The sequence below is a fragment of the Passer montanus genome, unplaced genomic scaffold (genome assembly GCF_014805655.1).
Source record: "Passer montanus isolate IOZ18808 unplaced genomic scaffold, ASM1480565v1 scaffold44, whole genome shotgun sequence".
Lineage (NCBI taxonomy): Eukaryota > Metazoa > Chordata > Aves > Passeriformes > Passeridae > Passer > Passer montanus.
Genome location: NW_024369262.1, coordinates 5,546,365 through 5,568,834, shown reverse-complemented (window position 1 = coordinate 5,568,834; position 22,470 = coordinate 5,546,365). Strand labels below are relative to the sequence as shown.

Sequence of the window (22,470 nt, the reverse complement as noted above, 5' to 3'; positions counted from 1 at the left end):
ACTGCACGTCGTCTCGAGGTGACTTTAGAGACTTGCAAAAGTTCTTGGGGGAAAAACAAAACAACTTCCAGGGCTGCAGGGCTGCCAGGTTGTGTTTGCAGGGAGCAACTCCCCGGACAAACCCTTTGTCAAGGAGCATCCCAGAGCTGTCCCCGGACAGACCCCCACAGGTTACCCCCGAGACAACGGGATGCTGTCCAGCTCTGGAAAGAAACTGTTTTTCATCATAAAGACCCCAAACTGAAGGATTCCGTTTGGATCATTCCCCAAACAAAACTTTGGGTGTGAACAGCCAAAAAAGCTGTTCAGTTTTAACACGAAAATAACAAAACACAGACGAGCCACAGTGTGCCTCTCTTTTTATTCTTTATTTTACAGTTCACAATAGGAAGCTACTGATAAATTACACAGTTCACTGACCCTGGCGTTCCAGGGGTTTCGCTGCCTCGGAGTGGGGTCCCGTGTCACCCCAGGAAGGTGGGAGGAGGTGCCACCAAGGCCACCCCAGGAGCCCTCCCTGTGGGGGAGGTTAACAGGCAGCAGGGATGCCCCCTAAAACCACACTTCAAATGGAAAAATACACTGCACGTCGTCTCGAGGTGACTTTAGAGACTTGCAAAAGTTCTTGGGGGAAAAACAAAACAACTTCCAGGGCTGCAGGGCTGCCAGGCTGTGTTTGCAGGGAGCAACACCCCAGCCAAACCCTTTGTCAAGGTTCTGTGTCTTGAGCAATTCTCTCCAAATCCTCCTTTTACAGCACAGGGAGATGTAAACTCCATCCTCAGCCACACATTTCAACATCTGCTGAACTTTGCACGCAGTTGCTGCCACAATTCCATGTTTCACCACTGCTGCCCACATCCCTGCTCGGTTTTTTCTGCTCAGAAGTTCCTAATTTCTCAATTTGTTTCTTTTTTTCAGCCTCTTTAGTAGTTCAAACACCTTCTAAGGATGGCACACACTGCCCAGGGCACCTGCTGGGAATCCACACAAAGGCACCAGCCTGGAGCAGGGCAGTGCAAGGCTTCCCCAGGGGCAGGGATGTCACTCACAACAAATTTAAAAGCCAAATCCGGGTGCACTTGTCAGTAGAAACTGGTGACAGGTGAGGAATGGACAGAACACACCATGTGTTAATAAAGAGGAAAAAAAAGGGGCAAATTGCCTTTTGTTTTTTGCCATCATGAAAGGAACATTTTGCCAGTTTTCTCCTTGTATCCTCCTACAGCTGCTCCCCTTTGGCACAAGGAATTCTAGGTATCACAAGGTTTAATTCATAATAACACTTCAATATCAACACTCAGCACTTACACAGCGCCTGTCAAAGTGCTTTACAAAAGCTTGTGAGTCCTCACAACACCCCTGTGAGGTAGGTGAGTGGTATTATCCCCATTTTCCAGACGGGGAAACTGAGGCAGAGAGGTAAAGTGACTTGCCCAAGGCTGTGCAGGGAGCTGAACTCGTGTCTTGGTGGCCCAGCTCTGGTCTCCCTCGTGCAGGGCTAACACAGATGGACTCCCAGGGCTCTCCTGGTGTAAGCCAAGCAATCCAACCCCAATTTCCCAGGCTCTCCATCCTCTGCTCCGACCATCCCTGACCTCCTGGAGCCCAGCAGGAGCTGCACAGGGTCTGCAATCCTAAGGCAACGTGTCCAAGAGCTCCAGGGAGAGCTGGACACACACGGAGCTCCCTGCAGAGGGTCTCCAGACAACTCCAGCTCTGCTTCGGGGCCAGTTCTCTTCTCCCTCAACTCAGAGCAAACCCAGAGCCAGGCACTGGGGCTGCACCAACACGAGATCTCAGCCAGACCCTTCACCTGCTGCTTTCTGTGGCCAAAATGCCCCTGCAAATCTCTCTCCTTGTTCTGACACCTTCGGCACGGCTCGTTCCACTCCATCTCTCTCTCTCTCTCTCTCTCAGAGTTTGTGTCTCTACATAAAAATAAACTTCCACCATTTCCAGCTCCTCAGCACCAGCATTGCAACAGCACCAGAGCATTCCACATTTCCAGAAAAGTGTCAATGCATGCAAACATCACAAACAGAACACCGAGAGTGCTGGGACATGATACCGAGGATAGAGGTGGGCACAAGACAGCACACGTTTAGTTTTTATTAAAAATGCCAAACAACTCACTCTTACTGTAACTATGCCACTTAGATTATCATCCTAACCTGCACGGGGACAGGTGCTCTTCCTCCAACTATTTACCTACCTAGAAAAAAAGAGAAATATCAAGCACACACATTTACACTTCCTCAAACTCGGCAGGCATGAGTCGTGTGAAGGGGAAAGGAGGGCTGGGGGAGGTTGTACACTGGGGTGAGGGCAGTGGAGTACAAAAGAAATGGAAAATATCACATGCATCACCACCATCAGTAATCAACCTGATGAAATAAACTCAGAGTATTAGATGGGTTCATGTAGGACGTCCACTGAAAGTCTCAAACCCTAAGCACACTGAAGCTGGCAAACATCTTGTGCCACTTCACCTGGGTCCACACACAGCATCAGTAACTCAGATCAAACAAACCTTGAAAAGAAAGCAAAATGAAGAATAAACCAGCCTGGAGACAAACAATCTTCCACAAACCACTTCCCTGCATTATTTTCAAATACATTTTTACTCTTAAGCAGTTTCAGAAAGGAGTGGGGGAGAAAGAGACCCACTACGAGTTTGTGGTTATTTTTTTTTCTTTTTTTCAAACTGGCTCAGCACCAGCACCAGCTCAGAGAGAGGGAGAGAAAAATAATTCTTCAAGCATGATCCTTGGTACTTGATTAAAACGTTGCCAGCCAGCTGAGGGGAGCCTGGGCTGCCAGAGGGCTCCAGGTGGAGTGGGCACGGTGCTGCTCGTGGTCCTCCTCCTCCTCCTGCCCTGCTAGGAGATCTGCTCCGTGGGCCTCATCTGTATATCCCCAATCTGCAAGAGAGCAGCAGGGAATGGAACAGGAATGCTGCACTGGAATTCTGCACTGGAATTCTGCACTGGAATTCTGCCCTGGGCACTCCTCTGCTGCTGCAGCCTGTGACCTGGGAGGGAAGGCACCTCTGCCTTCAGCAGGCAGCAGAAGCTCAGATAAACACAGAAAGGTGCAGATGAAGCTGGTTTCAAACCCAGGGCTCAAGGCTGCAGTTTGGCCTGGCTCACAGAGCTGCCACAGGCAGGGTTTGGATCTTTTTAAGCCACAAAAAAGCCAGTTATCCCCAGGGATGCAGTGTCAGGGACACGTCCTGCTCCAGGGAGCAGAGTCCACCCGAGACACTGAGGAAGCTCTCTGAGCAAAGTCTGCTCTCCCAGCAGGAGCTCTGCTCCTCCTCCTGCCTCCAGCCCAGAGCTGGCCAAGAATTCCTGGTTTCTCAGGAGGAGAGGCCCTCTGGCATCTCACACTGGGGGCAGCAGGCCCAACACTTCATTTGGCAGCTGGCAGAAGCCAAGGCTCCCAGCAGATCTCAGGTGGCACCATCCAAAAGGGCAGTGTGCCCTTATCCCTCACATCCCCTTCCTTGCACTGTCCTTTTTTGGGACTGTGGAAGCACAGAATATCCCACGTTGGAAAGGAACTTTTGAAAGGGCCCACAAGGATCATCCAGCCCAGCTGCTGGCACTGCACAGGCACCCCAAAATCCCACCCTGAGAGCATTGTCCAAACACTCCTGGAGCTGTGGCAGCCTTGGGAACGTGCCCATTCCCTGGGGAGCCTGGGCAGTGCCCCAGCACCCTCTGGGGGAAGAATCAGAGCCAGCTCAGCCTTTGTTGGATCCACAAGGATGTGAAGAGCCCATCCCAGAGCAATCCCACACCCTGGGCAGTGCTAGAGCCCCAGCAGTGCCATCCCAGAGCAATCCCACACCCTGGGCAGTGCCAGACCCCAGCAATGCCATCCCAGAGCCCCAGCAGTGCCATCCCAGAGCAATCCCACACCCTGGGCAGTGCCAGGGCCCCAGCAGTGCCATCCCAGAGCCCCAACAGTGCCATCCCAGAGCTGGAAGTGTAAACAAACGTGATCCCTGCTAATCCCCAGCACAGGCTCCCTAAGCTCCAGCTGATCCAGCAGCAGATCAGCCAGGCCAGGGCAGCCCCCAGCCCCAGCCCCAGCCTACCTGCACGTGAGGAGGGGCACTGAGGACATAGATGACAGCATTGGCCATGTCTTCAGCCTTGAGACACTGCAATGACAGCAAGGGGGTCTCGGTCACAGGGCACCCACAAAGCTCCCCAGGAGACCCCTCCTCTCCTGCCCATCCTTGATGGGCTCTGACAGGGTCACTGGAGGTGCAAGCAAGCAGGAAATAGCCAAAAAATGTAACACAGGATGTGTCTGGTGCTGATAATCCCTTGGTTGTGGATAATCTCACTGCTGGCACAGGGATTCTGCCAGGTCAGGCAGTGCCATCCTTGCCAGGGATTCCCACAGGAAATCCCTTGCTACCTAAGACAGCATTTCTCCTTCTGCTGGCACCTCTGCTTGTCCCATCTTCCCTGCAGTGAAGAAGTCACAGCCTGCAAAATGGCAAAGCTGACTGACACTTATTTACAGGAGCATCAAAATAAAAGGAAAAATAGGAGCTGGAAACTGAACCCAAATGCAAACCTACACAGTGTGTAAATACCAGTGGAAAATCTGAGGTTTGAGGGCTGAGACTGGAGAGCACTGGGCACTCTCTGGAACCATCAGCCAGGAGAAAGACTGTTCAGTTATAATCAGAGCCACTTCCCTCTGCTTCCTCTCCCCCAAGTCCTACCCGAATGCTCTCATAGGTTGCAGCAGCTCTCTCGGGGTCGTTATCGTGAAGTTTAAAAGCAAATCCTGTTTCCACCAGTCCTGGAGATATACACTGGAAAAAAGCAGAGCACATCCTAATAGGATTTGTAATTCCCCTTCAGTAAAAAAGAATTTTAAAAATTACATTTAGTTTTTCTGTTATTCTCCTTTCCCACCCATTTTCAAGGGACCAGGTGAAGTGAGCAGACCTTGCCTTACTGATTGTTGTGGCAGGCACCTCTGGTGGGTACCTCCCTCCTCACAGCCCAGAGGTGCAGAGAAGCAAAAAAACCCATGGAAAAGCTCTGACTGAGCACCAACAGCCCAGCTGATTGATGTGACCTCCCCAACAAGCAACTCCCCACTCTGTGCACCCCAAAAATCCCTTCCCAGACGCTCCGTGCCCCAGCTGGGACAGTGCACCACAGCATTCCCTGACCATTCCCAGCGTGCTGAGCCCCATTTCTGCATGCCCCTGGCTGCTGGGCAGAGGGCAGGGCTGTGCCCGGGCGCTGGCAGCAGGGCAGCAGCCCTGGCACTCACCGTGGCTCGGATGTGGGTCCTGGCCTCGCGCAGCTCCTGCCGCAGCCCCTCGGTCAGCGCCGTCACCGCGTACTTGGTGGCACTGTAGAAGTGCACCACGGACTGGGGCACCACGCTGTGCCCGTTCATGCTGGGGACAGAGCACAGCGGAGCTGGGAGGGACCCTGGGCACGCTCAGGGCACTGCAGTAAACCCACCAGGGCTGGCATGGGGCTGCAGAGGGGACAGACACCACCAAGGGCTCCTCTGACATGGCCAAACCTCCCTGAGCAGCTCCAGAAACCAAACACCAGCCCTGCCCCACCAGCAGGGCTTGGAACCACCCTTTGCTCCCTGGTTTGGGGATCCTTTGCTCCCTGGTTTTGGGATCCTTTGCTCCCTGGTTTGGGGTACCCTTTTCTCCATGGTCTGGGGATCCTTTGCTCCCTGGTTTGGGGGATCCTTTGCTCCTTGATTTGAGGCATCCTTTACTCCCTGGTTTGGGGTACCCTTTTCTCCCTGGGTGTCCTTTTCTCCCTGGTTTGGGGATCCTTTTCTCCCTGGTTTGGGGTACTCTTATCTCCCTCATTTGGGTATCCTTTGCTCCCTGGTTTGGGGTACCCTTTTCTCCATGGTCTGGGTATCCTTTGCTCCCTGGTTTGGGGTACTCTTATCTCCCTCATTTGGGTATCCTTTGCTCCCTGGTTTGGGGTACCCTTTTCTCCCTGGTTTGGGGATCCTTTTCTCCCTGGTTTGGATATCCTTTACTCCCTGGTTTGGGAAATCCTTTTCTCCCTGGCTCGGGGTCCCCTCATCTCCCTGGTCTGGTAGATCCTTTGCTCCCTGATTTGAGGTATCCTTTTCTCCCTGGTTTGGGGTACCCTTATCTCCCTGGTTTGGGGATCCCCTCATCTCCCTGGTTTGGTCTTCCTCGCTTTAGACCAGCAAAGATTAAGTTTGAAGCATCAACCACCACAATCCTTAGGAAACCCCATCAGCACCACAGCAAGCTTGAAGCCCCAGTGCTGAAACCCTTCCTGGAAGGCAGGGAGGAGGAGAAATCCCCCAAGGCCGGAGCTGAAATCCTGTCCATGCTGCAGGGAAGAGCAGGAGGGCCCCGAGGCTGATCCCACAGCCCCCTTTGTTCACCTGTTGATGTTAATGATGTGCCCATCGTCGATGTTCCTCTCCTTCATGGACTGATAGGCCTCCCTGGTGCAGATGCTCACGGCCATCACATTGACCTGAGCGGGGAGAAAAGAAGAAGTGAAGGCCAGCAGCCCTGCCTGGCACCCCCTGTGTGCCCCAAATCTGGGATATCAGCTCCATCCCTGTCCCCAGGCAATCCCCAGGAAAACCCAAGGAGGGAATTGCTCATCCTCACAGCCCAGAGCTGAGCTGGGGGGCACAGGGGCAGGGGGGGCACAGACACCCCGAGGGAGCAGAAATAAACGGACCTGGTTGTTTTAGGGGCAGCTGTGAGGGTAAAACCCAAGGAAGGGAGGGCAGAGCCCCTCCCCACAGCGGTTCTGCCCAGCACGGAGCACTCCGGGCCTTGGGCAGCTGGCAGGGCTCTAACAGCAGGTAATTAGGTCAGCTCGTTAACGAGGAAATCCCCAGATCCTGCCTGTCAGAGAGCCAGCAGCTCGCAGCAGGCACCAAAGGAGCTCCCAGGCACGGGAAGCAAAGCTCACCTGGTGCCACAGGGAGCAGCAGCGTGGGCAGCTCAGCCTGGGGGTGTGGAAGGCACCAAGCTGGCACTGCCTGCTGGCACTGCCTCAGCCCTGAGTGGCAATTTAGCCAGTCCTTCAGGATGCAGGGAATTCCAGGCACTTCCAGCACTTCCCAGTGTGCCCTGGCTTGGTTAAACTCGGTCCTATCACCTCCACAAGCATTCATGCACTGCTGCCTCCAGCCTGTGCTGAGCACAAACACAGAGCCAAAGCTGCTGGGGAGGCAAAGAGAGGGAAATTCTCCCAGCTGGGACACACAGGGCCCAGAGGCACTGATGAGCAGCAATCTCAGCAGCAGTGCTAATTGCTCGGTGGCTGAGATTTGGAAGGGGTTTTGCTGAAGGCCTCCAGAAAGGCTGTGAGCATCCCCTGGCAGGTCCTGTCTAACACTGTGTCACTTTGCCAGCTGAATGAGCAGCCCAGAAGGGTCTGAGCACGCTGCAGAGGGTGCAGTCTCCAGGAAGAAGTGATTTTCTGATGAATCTGAAGGCAGGTGGAGCAGCAGGAGCAGGACAGTGAGGGATGGGGATGGGAGAGGGCTGGGGATCATCACTGGGAAAACAAAGAACAAGAATGGGGCAGAATAACTGGGACATGCTGGCACAAAAGGACGGGCAGGAGAGGGGTTTGGAAAGCTGGGAGATGCAATTACTGAGCAGCACAAAGAGGAGCGGGGTCAGATCTTTGTCACTGCTTTTGTCTGGTCCTTATTCCCCATTCACTGCCAGAGGCCAGCACGGGGTTTGTCTTGGCCAGAGATAAAGAGGGTTTAATCTGACCCTGGCAGTCCCCAGGCAGCACAAGTGGAGCCCTCACCCCCACCCAGTGCCCTTTGGTCAGGCAGAGTCACTGCTGGGTTCCTCACATCACACCTGGGGCTGCAGAGATAAATCTTTAACCTGGGAATCCACCTGGGCTGTGCCAGGCAGAGAAGGAGCAGGGAGGGAACTCAGGGGCCCCTCAGCACTGGGGTGAACCCCAGGGCAGGCAGAACTGGGCATTCCACCCCAGGGTGGTCAGGGAGGGCAGGAGCCAGGGCTTTGGGATGTGTCTAACCCTCCATGCCCAACAAACCCCTGCCTCCCTCCTCCTTTTGGAGCAGCCACTCCCAGCTGCCTCCCCAAAGGCCACTAGAGGGTAACATCACCCCGAAGTGACTCACAGAGCAGCCCCATCCCCGGCCTGGGCACAGTGACAGCATTCTGCCAGCTCCTGGCAAAGCCAGGTCCCAGTCAACAGCCACATGGGCAAGCCCAGAGCCCTGTGATAAAAGCCCACGGTACAACAAAACAACTGGCTGGGAGGCAGCTGAGCTGGGGTGGCCTTTTCCCACCAGCACAGACTGGTTTTTGGGGTGAAATCCCATTGCAAAACGTGGAACAGGCACTGAGGAACCTGAGGAAAAACAGCAAGTCTGTGTGACCCCGAGGCTGCTGTTACAAAGACCCACAGCAGGCATTTTTCTGCCTCATTCCTGTTTTAGGGAGCACGGGCTCAAAGGTTTCTTGGCAGGGATGGCCAGCACACCTGGGCTCTGTGACAGCCACCACGGTGCCACATCTCCCAGCAATTAAGCAGCTCCACCTGCCAGATCAGAGAACACAGCAGATCCTGTTCCTAGAAGTGCTCAGCATTCCCCTTTCCCAGAATCAGCCTTTTCCAAGGCAGCCAAAGCAGTGCCCCAGCTCCAGAGCACAGATGGAAGCACAGCTCACAGCAGACAGAGCCCTGCACAGATGGTTTGGGCAAGCAAGCAGAACAGAGCCTGGCTCCTCAGTGAACAATGCCAAGAATCAAACCCATTCCCTGTGCAGAGGAGTGAGGGGATGTGTGCTGCAGCCCTCGGTGCCCTGAGCAGGGAAAATGGGAAGTTCAGCTTGAATTCCTGGCTGGAAAGGTCAGTGGGTAAGACCTGAAGGAGCTGCTGCAGCCCCAGGGGCTCAGGGTGTGCACAGCAGCAGCCCCAGCTCCTCCTGCACGTCAGGACTTTGCTCAGCCTCAGAAACCAGTGAGAAAATGGGGGAAGCTGGGAACCAAGGCAGGATGGGCTCAGAACCTGCCTGGGGTGACACTTTCCCTCCTGCACCCACAGCAGATCCCTCATTCCAAACAGCCTGGGGAGAAGCAGCTCCCACCCTGGGAATAAACACCAGACAATAAAGAACCAGAACACTAGAAAAGGAGAGGAATGAGTAAATCATAACATGGTTTTGACTGTTAGATGCATAGCAAGGAGGAGGGTACTGAGAGGGGAATCTGGAAGGACACAGAGCCTCAAAGCTCATAAAAAATGCATGGAAGCAAAAATCAATTCACCAAAAAGGAAAAAAAAAACCTTTAATTTAAGGCCCTAATGCCTCCTAAATCGATGGGTGGATGGCTGTTTGGAAACTTTTCCCATCCTGCAGCCCTGGAACTGTCCCACAGCACCTCCCAGCACTCCAGGCAAGCTTGGGAAGAAGGCTCCCTGCTGCCAGACAGCTCTGCAGAGCCCAGTGGCCCGTGGAAGGGGCTGGCAGCAGTCCCTGAGAGGGAAAGGGGCCTGGCCAGGGCTGGCAGGGGGAATTGGGGTGCCCTGGCAGGGGGGGCTGGCCCTGCAGAGCCCCCCAGCCCTGCCACGGCGCCTGCAGACAGGGACAGAGCAGGGGACAGAGCCAGGGGACACTGCCAGGGGCACAGAACAAAGGGAAAACTCCACTGAGCTGTTCCTACCCCTCAGCAGCAGCATGAAAAGCAAAGCCCAGCCTTGCCAGGCTGCCCAGGCCGGGCTGGGTGAAGCTTTGTGCTCTGGAGCATCCCAGGCTCTGCCTCTCTGTTTCAGGGCTGTTCCATTAACACAGAAACCAGGAGCCAAGGATGGATGCTGAGGGGGAAATATCTGCCAGCCCAGGGGGAAAGCTGGGGTGTCTCAGGCTGCTACAAGAGCATTGCAGTGAGAGCAGAGACAGCCATACAATAAAACATTCCCCCAGCCTGCTTCCCTAACCCTGCCCTTGTGGGGCCACCACCCTGCCTCTCCTCCCCACCCATCCCACCCCAAAGCAGCCCCCACAAGCAGGGGCACCCCACAGGCCCCCAAACTTGGAGCCACTGTGAACACCAACACTGCGGTGTCTCACACAGGACAATCCCAGCCCAAAATCTTCCTCCTTAAAAGTGGTGGAAGGTGAGATAATGGGAGCACTTCCAGCTGAGCAGGAGAAGGGAATATGGACTGGGGGAGCTGGGAAAAGCCACAAGTGCCCCCAGGCCTGCCCACCTGACAAAAACAAAGCAGCACGAGGGGCACGCAGCATCCCCGAGGGATCCACAGGACACAGACCCAGGGACCAGGACAGGGAGCTGCCAAGGCCCAGGTGACCCCCAGGGCCTGGCTCAGAGCCAGCCAGGGCCGGGCAGTGCCCTGCTGGGCAGCAGCTCAGCCCCAGCTACCCTTCAGCTCATTTTCTGTAAATCCTCCATGGCAACGGGGGCCGGGGGCTGCGGTGAGCCAGGCTGGGCACACAGAGCTGGGCTCAGCTCGCCCTGCCTGCAGCCACAGCAGCCGGGCCAAAATCCTGACAAGAGCTTAATTAGGCAGGATATGGCAGCTCCTGGCTGGCAGCAGGAGTCTGAAGGCTCAGAGTGCTCCTCTGTTTCACCAGAGCACAGGAACAGCCAGGGGAGCTGGCACGTCCCAGCTGACCCCACTGCTGGACACAGTGGCCCTGAGCCTCCAAACAGCTTTTCAGACATGTCCCTCCCTTCAGCAGGACAAGCTCCCAGAGCTGCTGGAGGTGCCACAAGGGTTGGTGCCAGCCATGAGTTCCACCCCTGCTCCTGCGAGGAAAACGTTTCCGTGCAGAAGAGAAGGTGGCACAGGAGGGGAAATCACCCCATGGAAAGCTCCTGGGTCAGCACCTCACTGGCCAGAGACATTGCAGGGACACCCAAAGCATCCCGAGGTCCCACAGCTGTGCAGAAAAGGGCCCCCACACAATGACAAAAAATGGTGAAGCCACAGAAGATGCCCAGCAGCACCTCAGGAGAGGAGGACCCAGGGAGAATTTGTAAATGGGATGGGCCATGTGCACAACTCCCATTTCTGCCCATGAAATACTCTCATTCACATCCAGCCCTAACCAGATTACGGGCAGAAAATTAAGCTGTAAAGACAAAAAGCATTACAGCTTTTTAAGCCAAAAAGAATCTGCCCATTTCTACAAACCACTGCCACAACTAACAGGATTAGCTGCAAAACCCAGCGCCTGGCATTAGATTTCCTGCTTTATTGAAAGGGAAAAAAAGAAAAAAAAAGAAAAAGGGAGGCTCTTCACCCTTCAGAAAGCCAGTGAACTGAAGGAAGAAAAAAAGAAAAAAAGAAAAAGGGAGGCTCTTCACCCTTCAGAAAGCCAGTGAGCTGAAGGAAAAAAAAAAAGAAAAAAAGAAAAAGGGAGGCTCTTCACCCTTCAGAAAGCCAGTGAACTGAAGGAAGAAAAAAAGAAAAAAAGAAAAAGGGAGGCTCTTCACCCTTCAGAAAGCCAGTGAACTGAAGGAAGAAAAAAAGAAAAAAAGAAAAAGGGAGGTTCTTCACCCTTCAGAAAGCCAGTGAGCTAAAGGAAAAATGCTGCTGTGACTCCATCCTCCAAGGTGAGGGCTCAGCAGGGCAGGATGTCCTGCCACTCCCCAGGCAGCACAACTGGGCTTTGCCAGAGCAGCTCCCAGCTCTGGCAGGGGCAGATGGTGGCCAGAAGAGACAGAAAGGTGGCCCAGGGATACTCACATCGATCATGGTCCTCCAGCCCTCCGTCCTCCCCGAGAGCAGGGGCTCGGGCCGGGCCAGCCCCGCGTTGTTGATGCAGACATCCACACCCTGGTGGAGGGTCCTGATGGCCGAGAACATGGACAGGATCTCCTCCTCGTTGGACAGGTCACACTTGTAGGGGATCAGCGTGCCCGGGTAGCCAGCGCTCTGGCACTCAGCTGCCAGCTTCTGGGGAGACAGGCAGGGGGGAAACAGCCATCAGGAGGGGAAACAGCAGGGAGGGGGAAATAGCAGGAGGGGGAAACAGACAGCAGGGAGGGGGAAATAGCAGGAGGAAGGGGGAAAATAGACAGCAGGGAGGGGGAAAATAGACAGCAGGAGGGGGAAAAACAGCCAGCAGGAGGGGGAAACAGACAGCAGGGAGGGGAAAATAGCAGGAGGAAGGGGGAAACAGACAGCAGGAGGAGGAAAAATAGCCAGGAGGAAAGGGGGAAAATAGACAGCAGGAAGGGGAAAAATAGACAGCAAGGAGGAGAAAAAATAGACAGAAGGGAAGGGAAAAACAGACAGCAGGAAGGGGGAAAATAGCCAGCAGGAAGGGGGAAAGTAGACAGCAGAGAGGGGGAAAAACAGCCAGCAGGAGGAGGAAAAATAGCCAGGAGGAAGGGGAAAAATAGACAGCAGGAAAGGGGAAAAACAGACAGTGGGAAGGGGAAAAATAGACAGCAAGGGGAAAAAACTGCCAGCAGAGAGGGGGAAAAACAGACAGCAGAGAGGGCGAAAAATAGACAGCAGGAAGGGGGGAAAACAGCCAGCAGGGAGGGGGAAAAATAGCCAGGAGGAAGGGGAAAAATAGACAGCAGAGAGGGGGAAAATAGACAGCAGAGAGGGGGAAAACAGCAAGACAGCCAGGAGGAAGGGGAAAAATAGCCAGCAGGAAGGGAGAAAATAGACAGCAGGAGGAGGAAAAATAGCCAGGAGGAAGGGGAAAACAGCCAGCAAAGAGGGGGAAAACAGACAGCAGGGAGGGGAAAAAATAAACAGCAGGAAGGGGGGAAATAGACAGCAGGAGGAGGAAAAATAGCCAGCAGAGAGGGGGAAAACAGACAGCAGGGAGGGGAAAAAATAAACAGCAGGAAGGGGGGAAATAGACAGCAGGAAGGGGAAAAACAGACAGCAGGAAAGGGGAAAATAGACAGCAGGGAAGGGGAAAAATAGCCAGCAGAGAGGGCGAAAAATACACAGCAGGAAGGATGGAAAGAGCCGTCAGCCCCCTCTCCCCACAGAGCAGCTTATCCAGCCACTTCCTGAAAAACACACCTCAGGGCTAACACAGCCTGAAAAGCAGGCACTGGGGAGGAAGAATCACTGTGATGCTAATTAAGGGAAAGGAGATATCAACATCCAGGAGAAGCTTCAGCCTCTGGGCTCCTGAGCTGAGCCAGGCTCAGTGCTCGCCCATCACCCTGGGCAGCCCCGCTCAGGTGAGCAGCACTGCAAAACACAAAGCAGCGCTGCCCTGGCAGCGGGCTGTGAGTGTGCCACACTGGCAGAGGACGTGCCTGGCAGCTCCTCGTTAGCCAGACCAAGGATGAGCCCAAACATCCCAGCCTTTGTCGGGCTGGGTGATGCAGGCCAAGGGAAGGCCGGGAGCACATCTCCCAGGACGCCCTTTACCCTGACACTAATGAGAAGCAGCATCTCCTCCCGACGTGTGACAGCAGTGACAGCGACAGGGACAGCTCCCAGGGCCAGGCAGGAGCCACATGATGTCTGGCTCCTGAGGGCAGATGGACTCTGGCTGCAAATGTCCACCAGGTCACCGGGACGCGCGGCCTGCAGCGCACAGTGACATTTCAGCGGGTGCAGGAAATGCAATAAAGCCCTGCTCCTGCCAGGGCAGCTTCCCACTCCTGCCAGCCCCTCCCTGCATTCCAGGCACTGCCATTCCCAGCCTTTCCTAAGGCAGGAGCGAGGTGCAGTGCAGGAATCTCCTGGAGGTGACTGCACATGGAGGCAGCTCCGAGCTCCTGCCCTGCAGGGGGACAAGAACCAGCCCCTCCCTGCACCCCAAACACGTTCACTTGGAGCATCCTGGGGCTGTTTGGTAAATGAAGCATCCTGGGGCTGTTTGGTAAATGATTTTCAGCCTTTCCCCGTAGCTGAGCCCACCACAGAGCTGGACCAAGGCCCTGAGCAGGCAGCTGCAGCTTTGCTGCTTTACCGTCCCCAGACCCCAGCAGCTTTCAGGGACCAGAAGCAGCCCAGGAGCTGCTCCCCAGCTCAGGGAAGGCCCTGCAGAACACAAGAATTATTATTATTATTATTATTATTATTATTATTATTATTATTATTATTATTATTATTATTATTATTATTATTATTATTATTATTATTATTATTATTATTATTATTATTGTTATTGCTCTCACAGCACCAGGAGAGGAGGGATGTGCTGAGTCGAGCCGGAGATCGATCCCTGGCAGCAGCATCCCCAGAGAGCCCTGCTCGGGCTGGGCCAGCATCTCTGCCTCAACAAAGGTGCCCCTGGCACTGAATCCCACCCCCCTGTGCCCTCCTGGGGCTGCCTGCACTTTGCCAGGCAGCACAGGCAGCCTTGTGGATGATGTGCTGATAGGAGTGGGAGAATATTTTCCTTTTCACCACCGGAGCACACGCTTGAAAACACAGCCGAGGTGGGGGGAATCTGCAAGAGCAGCATTTAGGGAATTCACAGCAGTAGGAAGGGCTGCTGGAAGGTTCTGAACTGCTCCAGGGATGGGGCCTTGTTCCTGCAAAGATACAGGAGGGAAAAAGGGGCAAAAGCACCATGAACTGGTGGGAGAGTGAGAATCAAGCAACGCCAAAAATGTCCAAAAATGAGAAACACGAGCACAAGGGGTTGGGAGGAATCCCCCAGAGCAGGACCCGTGCCAGGAGAGCTGGCTGGAGGGAAGAATGGCCCATCCACATGGACAGGGAAGGACAGAGCAGCTCAGTGACAGCCCAGAGGGACACAGGGCCGGGTTTCCATGTCCAGCTGCCACTTCCAGCTCTCCCTGCTCAGTGCAGCTCTCAGTGGAGACCCAGAAGGAGCAGAGGAGACAAGGGGGTGTGATCTGCCCTGGGATGAGCCTGCTGGAGCTGGCAGGCTGTAGCAGATGCCTCACTGTGGTCCCTCCAAGCTGGAGCTGCCCATCCTCTGCCCCCAGCCACACCAGGAAAAAGGATTTTCACTTGGGAGAAAAGCTTCTCTGCCACAACTGACCAGGGAAAGCAAATCTCTCTCAAAAGCTTTCTTTCCCTCTCTGGTGCCTGGCTGCCTCCAACACAGATCCTTTCATCTCTGGGGCTGCACTTGTGCTAACAAATTCTCTTTGAAAAGCAAGTGCTGACATCCGGGCAGGGCTGAACGTGCTTCAACCATCTACAGATAAAGAGTCATCACAGGCCCTTCAAAGAAACATCAACTGCAGGCAAGTTTGCCTGAGACTTTTGAAAAGCAACTCTGAGCTACAGAGCTCACAGAGGCTTTTTTTTCATTAAGTCACTCAAGTGATGCTCATTCCACTTTGAGCACAAGGAGGAAAGAAAAAAAGAGGAAAAAAAAAAAAGCTGTTTTTTCAGATTTCATCAACAAATTGAGAGTGACCAGGTAATGCAACAGCAACACAGACAAGGCCAGTGAATTCCAGCAGCTGGAGATGGAAATCTGAAATAAGAATTCTTTGGGTTGGAAGGGACCTTAAAGATCATTCAGTGCACACCCCCTGCCATGACAAAAGCTGTTCCACCCTCCCAGGCTGCTCCAAGCCCTGCCCAGCCTGGCCTGGGACACTTCAGCATCTCTGAAGCACCCCAGTACCTCTGGATGCTCGGAAATGGATGTTACCCAGTCTGAAAGGCTGCCTCACAGTTATGGGATGGGTTTGCTGTGCTCAGGAACCTCCCCTGAAAGGGTTAATGCTCTTTGTGCACATGGGGCACGGTGCCCTGCATCACATTCAGTCCTGGTGAAATGGTTTTACAGAATTAATTGATATAAAAACGTTAAGGGACTCTAAAGAGGAGGGAAAGGGAAGGAAAGAGTCAAGGGTTTATTTGGCAACCCCTCCCATTGACTTCAGACACATTTAGCTCAGAGATTAAAGCCACAAGAAGCCATTGGGTGATTTTTAATCTAACCTGCCATTGATCACAGCTACTTGTGTCCTACTGACTGAGCTCTGCTTGAGCACAGAACTGCACCAAGAAACTGGAAAAGCACCAAAGTCACCCCAATTACTTTGGCCATCTACAGGAAATGAAGGAGAAAAAGAGCAGAAAAACAAACAGCACCACAGCTGTGAAAGAAATCTGGGGGCTTACAGACCCTTTCATTCCACTGACTGGCAAGTCTGAAGCTGCTTTTAATTAAGATTTAGTAACAGTACAACAGCATAATAGAGAGGTACAGTGAATAAAGCACCAGGGTGATGTCTATTAATTAATTAATTTATTTATTTATTTCCACCGTGCTCTGTGACCATGAGCCAGATTCAGAGCTGTGTCCCCACTGTCACATGGAGAGAATCACATTCACAGCTGTGAGTCCCATATGATCCAAGGATAAATATCACTCCCCATTTCTCCCCAGGCACTGCAGCCAGGCTCAGCTAAGCTGGGTCTGGCTGAGCCAGAGCTGGGAGCTGTCCTGGCAGCCTGCTCCTGAGCCCTTCCAAGCCTCCTCCTCTCCCTGCAGCTCCCAGCAGTTAAACATCCCAGGTATGCCCTTCTCAGCTCAGTCCAATTTCAATTTCCACTGTCACACACGAGCCAAAGGCCCTGCAGGTCCCTGCCACCTCCAGGCATCACATCAAGGCACTTTCAGCTTTTCACTCCTTGCTCCAGGCTGGCGTGGGGTGGAGGAGACACTGCTGTCACTGTGACAGCTCATTAGAGCAATGTCTGTGCCTGCCTGAGCCCTGCCTGCCCTAAACCCAGCCCTAAACCCAGAAACACAGAGCCTGCCTTCCTCTGAGCCCTGCCTGCCCTAAACCCAGCCCTAAACCCAGAAACACAGAGCCTGCCTTCCTCTGAGCCCTGCCTGCCCTAAACCCAGCCCTAAACCCAGAAACACAGAGCCTGCCTCAGCCCAGCCTGTCCTAAACCCAGAAACACAGAGCCTGCCTGAGCCCTGCCTGCCCTAAACCCAGAAACAGAGCCTGCCTGCCCTAAACCCAGCCCTAAACCTAGAAACAGAGAGCCTGCCTGCCCTAAACCCAGAAACACAGAGCCTGCTGGTTCTGGGATCACTGTCAGGATTGGGATCACTGCTGGTTCTGGGATCACTGTCAGCAAGAAACAGAGAGCCTGCCTGCCCTAAACCCAGAAACACAGAGCCTGCTGGTTCTGGGATCACTGCTGGTTCTGGGACCACTGCAGATCCCCAGGAACCCACAGACACCCAGCTCAGGTGTCTGCTCTACTGCAAACCCCAAGGAACAGCAGAGCAGCAGAGAAGGGTTTGCTGCAAAGTGACATCCTTAAAGGACATTTTGGGGGAGAAAGAGGAGGAATCCAACCTGCTTTAAACCCCCTGAGTTTCAGGCTGAGGAACACGGTGAGGACAGAGCAGTATTTGTTGCCCCCACTCTGACAGCAATTACGGGATCTCAGCTGTTTATCAGGACAGGATCTGGTCAGGGACAAGTGGCAATAAAAGCACTTGAGAGGCCTTGAGTGCCCACCATCCAAGGCAAAGCCTTGGCCAAACACAGGACAATCCCTGCCAGGGGCCAAGGAGACTCCCAAGGTCACTCACTCCACTGGCCTTGGGATTATCCTGCCCCAGGACTGGGGAAACCTGTGGGAACAGCCCAGGAAACCCATCCCAGCTGCTGGGCAGAGGGACAGACCCAGCAGGGACAGACAGACAAAATGCCAAAATGGAACCAGCTGACTTTTAAACCATCTGCAGGGAATTAAACACCACACTCAGCAATCAGCTGTTAATTACCCTCCAAGAGCCTGCCTGGCACCTCAGGGTTCATGGAAGTCACCAGAGGGCCCAAAAATGGATGCTCAGATCCACGAGGAAGACTCAGCTCCTTCCTCCTCCTCCCAAGAGCCTCCTCAGAGCTGAGGCTGCTCCAACCTGCAATCAATTGCTCAGCTTATCAAAGGCTGTTTCCCGAGCAAGATCTAACCTTGACAAAGCAGGGCCTGGTTATAAATGTTACCTTTGATCAATACCTGTCACAAATGCATTGGAATTAATTGGTTAAACCTTGTCTCTTAAGTCACATTTATTGCTTCCTGCACGGCTCTGCTCTCAGCACGCCAACAAAGGCAGGGGGAAAAAATGGATTTCATTTGGAACACGGCATCCATGGTGTCCCTGGTCACAGCAGAGCAAGGCAACCAAGCTGCTGGAAGGTTTCCAGTGACCTGGAGCAGGTGGAGTGTCCCACCTGGAGCATCTCCCAGCAGTGACAGCCCCAGGCACGCTGCAGCTCCAGGGCTCTGCCACCACGGATGGAGGGAGAGCACCTGCCAGCACTGCTGCCCTTCTCTAGGAATAGAAAATAAATCAATTTTAATTACAAAAGAAGCATGGTACCAGCATCACTGCAAACCCCTTGGAAACAGCTCCCTGTCTCCTGCCTTCCTGTGCTGCAAGAGAAAAGCTGCAGAGTCCCTCTGAGCCAGAAAAACCCTCCCAGTTCTTCCCCACCCTGGGGAAAAACCCTGCAAAATAAAACTCACACATCTCACTGAATAAAAGACCAGGGAGGGCTTTGCCAGCTGGGAGGGCAGGAACACTTTGTCCCATGCATGTGCAAATTCTCCCCCTTTTTTTGTGCTGCTGCAAGAAGCCAGACACCAAACACAAATTCCTGGAAAACACGAGGAGCAGCAGGGGGAAGCTGAGGAGCACCAGAGCAGCTGTGGCTGCAAATCCCAGCACCCTGGAGACCCCAGGAGCAGCAAGGGGGTCCCTGTGAGGGTGATCATCTCCCAAGGAGCATTCCCCCCCAAAAAAACCTTTTCAAGCTGCTAAAAACACTTGGCTGCTTCATGAAAGCTCCTGACTTGGAACGCGTGGCGGTGTCTGGAGAGCAGCAAGCGCTCTCTGAGCACACGCCAAGAAGTCCTTGACAGCTGTTAGTACCTCCAGGCTCTGCATTTAAAACAAGCCTTCAACCTGAATTACCTCCTGGCATGCAGAAGGAAAATACAGCCAGTTTAATTATATTTTTATTCCTCGATGTCTGACTGTTAAAGCTGCTGCCTGATGACCCGCGTGAAGAGTCTGCAGCAGCAGGAGTGGGGAGCAGGGAATGCTTGGGCAGAGAGGGAAACGTGGACAGTGGAGCCACTGGAAGGAGAAAAAAAGAAAAAAAGATCCTTCTGCAGTTTTATTTTTTGGGGCTTTTTTTGTGAGCCATTAACATTTTTATTTCACAAGCCAAATAAAGACCACTGGAGTTGTGACACGGGTTTAATGCCAAACACACAACTTTGCAAATCCTTCGTTATCTCGCCTCCAGCCCTTATCTGATTTTCCTAGAGATTAAGAAATCTTGACATAGCATTTATTGCCCGAGCTAAATCCCCACTAGACAACCTGCTCTTTCAGCTAGCTGGAGGTTACAAACCACCTCACACAGGGGTTCCAGCCATTTCACCTTAAAACCAGTGACCTTCATGAACTTTAATGAAATGTGGTTTTTGTGAGCTCTGTATTCCAGGTTTTACAGCCTGCTGTGTGCCCTCTTTCCACGCCAAGTTTCCTTGGAGCCCCTGGAATAGAGGAAGGTGTCCCTGCCCATGGGGGCTGGAATGGGATGGTTTATAAGGTCCCTTCCAACCCAAACCACCTGGGACTCCATAATTCTGTTAATATGGCTGTGATGCTCTGGCATCACCATTCCCCTTCTCTCCTCCTCCATCCCTGTGTTCCAGCTCTCAAAGCATCCCTCAAATCCCCTCCAATCAAATCCCCAGCTCAACACTTCCAAGTCTGGATATTTTCCTATTTTCTTTTTTTTAAAGGAAAAGCCTCAAGGTGAATCTCCTGGAGGAAAGCTCCATGAACAGCCCTGCTCTGAAGCACAGCAGCATTGGGTACAAAGTTCCCACAGCATCCCTGGCAGCCAGGAGGTGACAGAGCTGTTCCCACAGTGACCCTGGATCCCCCCACGCTCCAGCACCTTCCCTGCCCCGCTGGGATTTTCTCCCTCGTTAAGGAAACATGCTGGACAATAAATAAACCCAGAATAGCAGCGCAGCAAAACACAGTCCAGACACCCACCAAAACAAGTGACAGCACTGCAGACACACTCGGGTCCCAGAGAGGAGGGAGGGAATGGGGACAAACATCAGCTGCTGTGGGGACACGTGTCTGAGACAGCACAGGACACCTGCACACCCGATCAATCAATCAATCAATCAATCAATCAGTCATCAATACAGGAGTGCCCTGGTGCACATTCAAATCAAAACACAAAGCCCTTGTGTTTTGATTTGAAATGTGCAGCCTTGCAGCACTGCTGGTTTTTAAACCCACGCTGTGTTTTGGCCAGGAAAGGCTCGGAAAGGAAGGAAACCCACGTGAACGCCGAAGGAAAACACAAGTTGCAACTGATTTCTTTCCCAAATGAAAAGATTCCAGAAGAAAATCCGAGATAAGGGCGCTGCTGGGAACAGCAGGATTGGAAATAACTTTCTGCAGGGGAATGGGAAGCGACAACATCCTCTGCAGCATCCTCTGCCAGGCACCCCGAGGCTCCAGCACAGCCAGCCCCCCAGCTGCACGTGGGAAAGGCTTTGGGGGGCTCAGCTTTCCCTGCAAAGCCAGCACCAAAACCCTGGCACGTCCAAAATCAGCAGCTGCCCCAAGGACAGCTCACCAAGGCACGCTGGTGCTCTCTCCTCTCAGCAAGCAGAGCCTCTGTGACACACAATGAAAAAGGGAAAAGTTCGGCTTTTTCTGAGCATTTCTTCACTAAATCCCTCTTTGCAATGCCACCGATGTCACGGCTTGGTTTCCATGAATTTTGGAGCATTTCTTCCCCGTGCAGGCAGCTGTGCAGAGCCTTTATCACCTCGGCTAGGGACACACAACCCTGGATATTGCACAGGTCTCCTTCAGCTCCAAACACCCAGCAGGGCAATATTTGAGATGACTAAAACTTATTTGCACCCTCAGAGGAAACTTCCTAAATGGCAAAAAAGCCGCTGCGAGGCACAGCTGACCGACGCACAGCAAGGACGGCAGGAAAACACTTCTTCGAAGCATCTTCATTCCCAACCTAGCGCCACCAGGAGTGGGACACGTTCACAGGCTGATGTGGGAGAAACAACCACTCGGTCAGGTTTCTGCCGGGGCTCTGGAGATGCTCCCGGCAGGACCCAAGCCTGTTTTAACACCAATTCCCAGGAACACCCTGCCTCCCGGGGAGATGCTATTTTTAACCTCGGTAAGCAGCAGCTCACAAAAAAAAAAAAAAATTAAATAAAAAAAATAAAAAAAAATCCCCAAACTGACCCCGCTCCTCGCTCGGACACCTTCCCCCCGCTCCAGGGGCTGTGTAGCCAGGAGCAGCCGGGGCCGGTGTCAGCCCCGGCCGGGCCCCGCGGGGAAGCGGCCCCCGCCCCGCAGCCACCAGCGCCGGTACCTCGATCTTGTCGACGCTGCGGGCGCATCCCACCACCTTCATGCCGTGCTGCACCAGCGCCCGCGCCACGGCCGCGCCGATGCCCACCGAGGCGCCGGTGACCAGCGCGACGCGGCCGGTCCAGCGCTCCATGGCCCCGGCACGGCCCCGGCGCCGCGCACAAAGCGCCGCCCGCCCGCCGGACACGCCCCCGCCACGCCCATGCCACGCCTTGTGGCCACGCCCTGAGGACACGCCCATGCCACGCCCCTGGGGACACGCCCCTGGAGCGCGGTTTTTTGGGGTTTTCATTCCCCGGCGGAGCAGGGATGCAGCAAGCAGGCAGGGTTGGTGAAGGGTGAAATGGGTGTGGGGAGATGTCCTGGCTTGACTACGTGATGCTTTCACCCCCAGTCGTCTTGTTCTGTTTATACCGAATAATAAGTTTCACACCTTTAAGACTCTCTCCCAGTGAGGAGGGGAGGGAAGAAGGCGCAGTTTGTTTTCAGACTGCTCTCACTCCTCCACATTCCTGCTCCTGGACTGTGTTGTCTGCGGATGGACAGACAGCCGGACAAAGCTCCTTTTTCCCTTTTTCTTGCTTTTAGTTAGTTTGAGCTAGCTAAGGCAAAGTTCCCTAGACTGTGATTTTTTCCTTTTTCTTGGACCTGTTCAAGCCTGCTCTGGACTGAACACCCAGCAGAGCCCCAGCACCTCCACCTGTGGCCTGAGCCATGGCATTTCCAGCACCAGAGACTGATCAAAAACTGAGTGAGCTGAGCTGCAACCCGGGAGGGGACTGTTCTGAGTTTGCCTTTTTTTTTCTTGGAGCAGTGAGAAGTTTTATTGTTTAATATTGTTTGGGTTCTGTTGTCTAATAAACAGGTTTCTTTCCACTTTTTCTCCAAGGAGATATTTTCTCCCGAACCGGTTGGAGGGGCAATTGAATCTGCTTTTGTAGAGAAGCCCCTTTGGGGGTTATCTCCCAAACTTGCCCTAAACCAGGACAGGAGAGAAAAGGTGAGGAGTGTTATCACCCTCCCCCAGGGTTAAGGGTGCACAA

General features: G+C 53.6%; 1 protein-coding gene across 2 annotated transcripts; it reads right to left on the bottom strand.

The window, feature by feature from the left end:
• Nucleotides 1–342: 342 nt before the first annotated feature.
• On the bottom strand, nucleotides 343–21,599 carry DHRS11 (dehydrogenase/reductase 11). Of its 2 annotated transcripts, none has more exons than XM_039720947.1 (7): nucleotides 21,429–21,599; nucleotides 11,785–11,994; nucleotides 6,439–6,533; nucleotides 5,311–5,440; nucleotides 4,748–4,840; nucleotides 4,106–4,171; nucleotides 343–2,924 (listed from the first exon to the last, which is right to left on the bottom strand). In XM_039720947.1, the coding sequence occupies exons 1-7, from the start codon at nucleotides 21,558–21,560 to the stop codon at nucleotides 2,883–2,885; spliced, it is 768 nt and encodes a 255-aa protein (XP_039576881.1). In that variant the 5' UTR covers nucleotides 21,561–21,599; the 3' UTR covers nucleotides 343–2,882. The 2 variants fall into 2 exon arrangements, with proteins under 2 accessions (XP_039576881.1, XP_039576882.1); XM_039720948.1 differs by having other exon boundaries at nucleotides 11,785–11,991.
• Nucleotides 21,600–22,470: the final 871 nt, after the last annotated feature.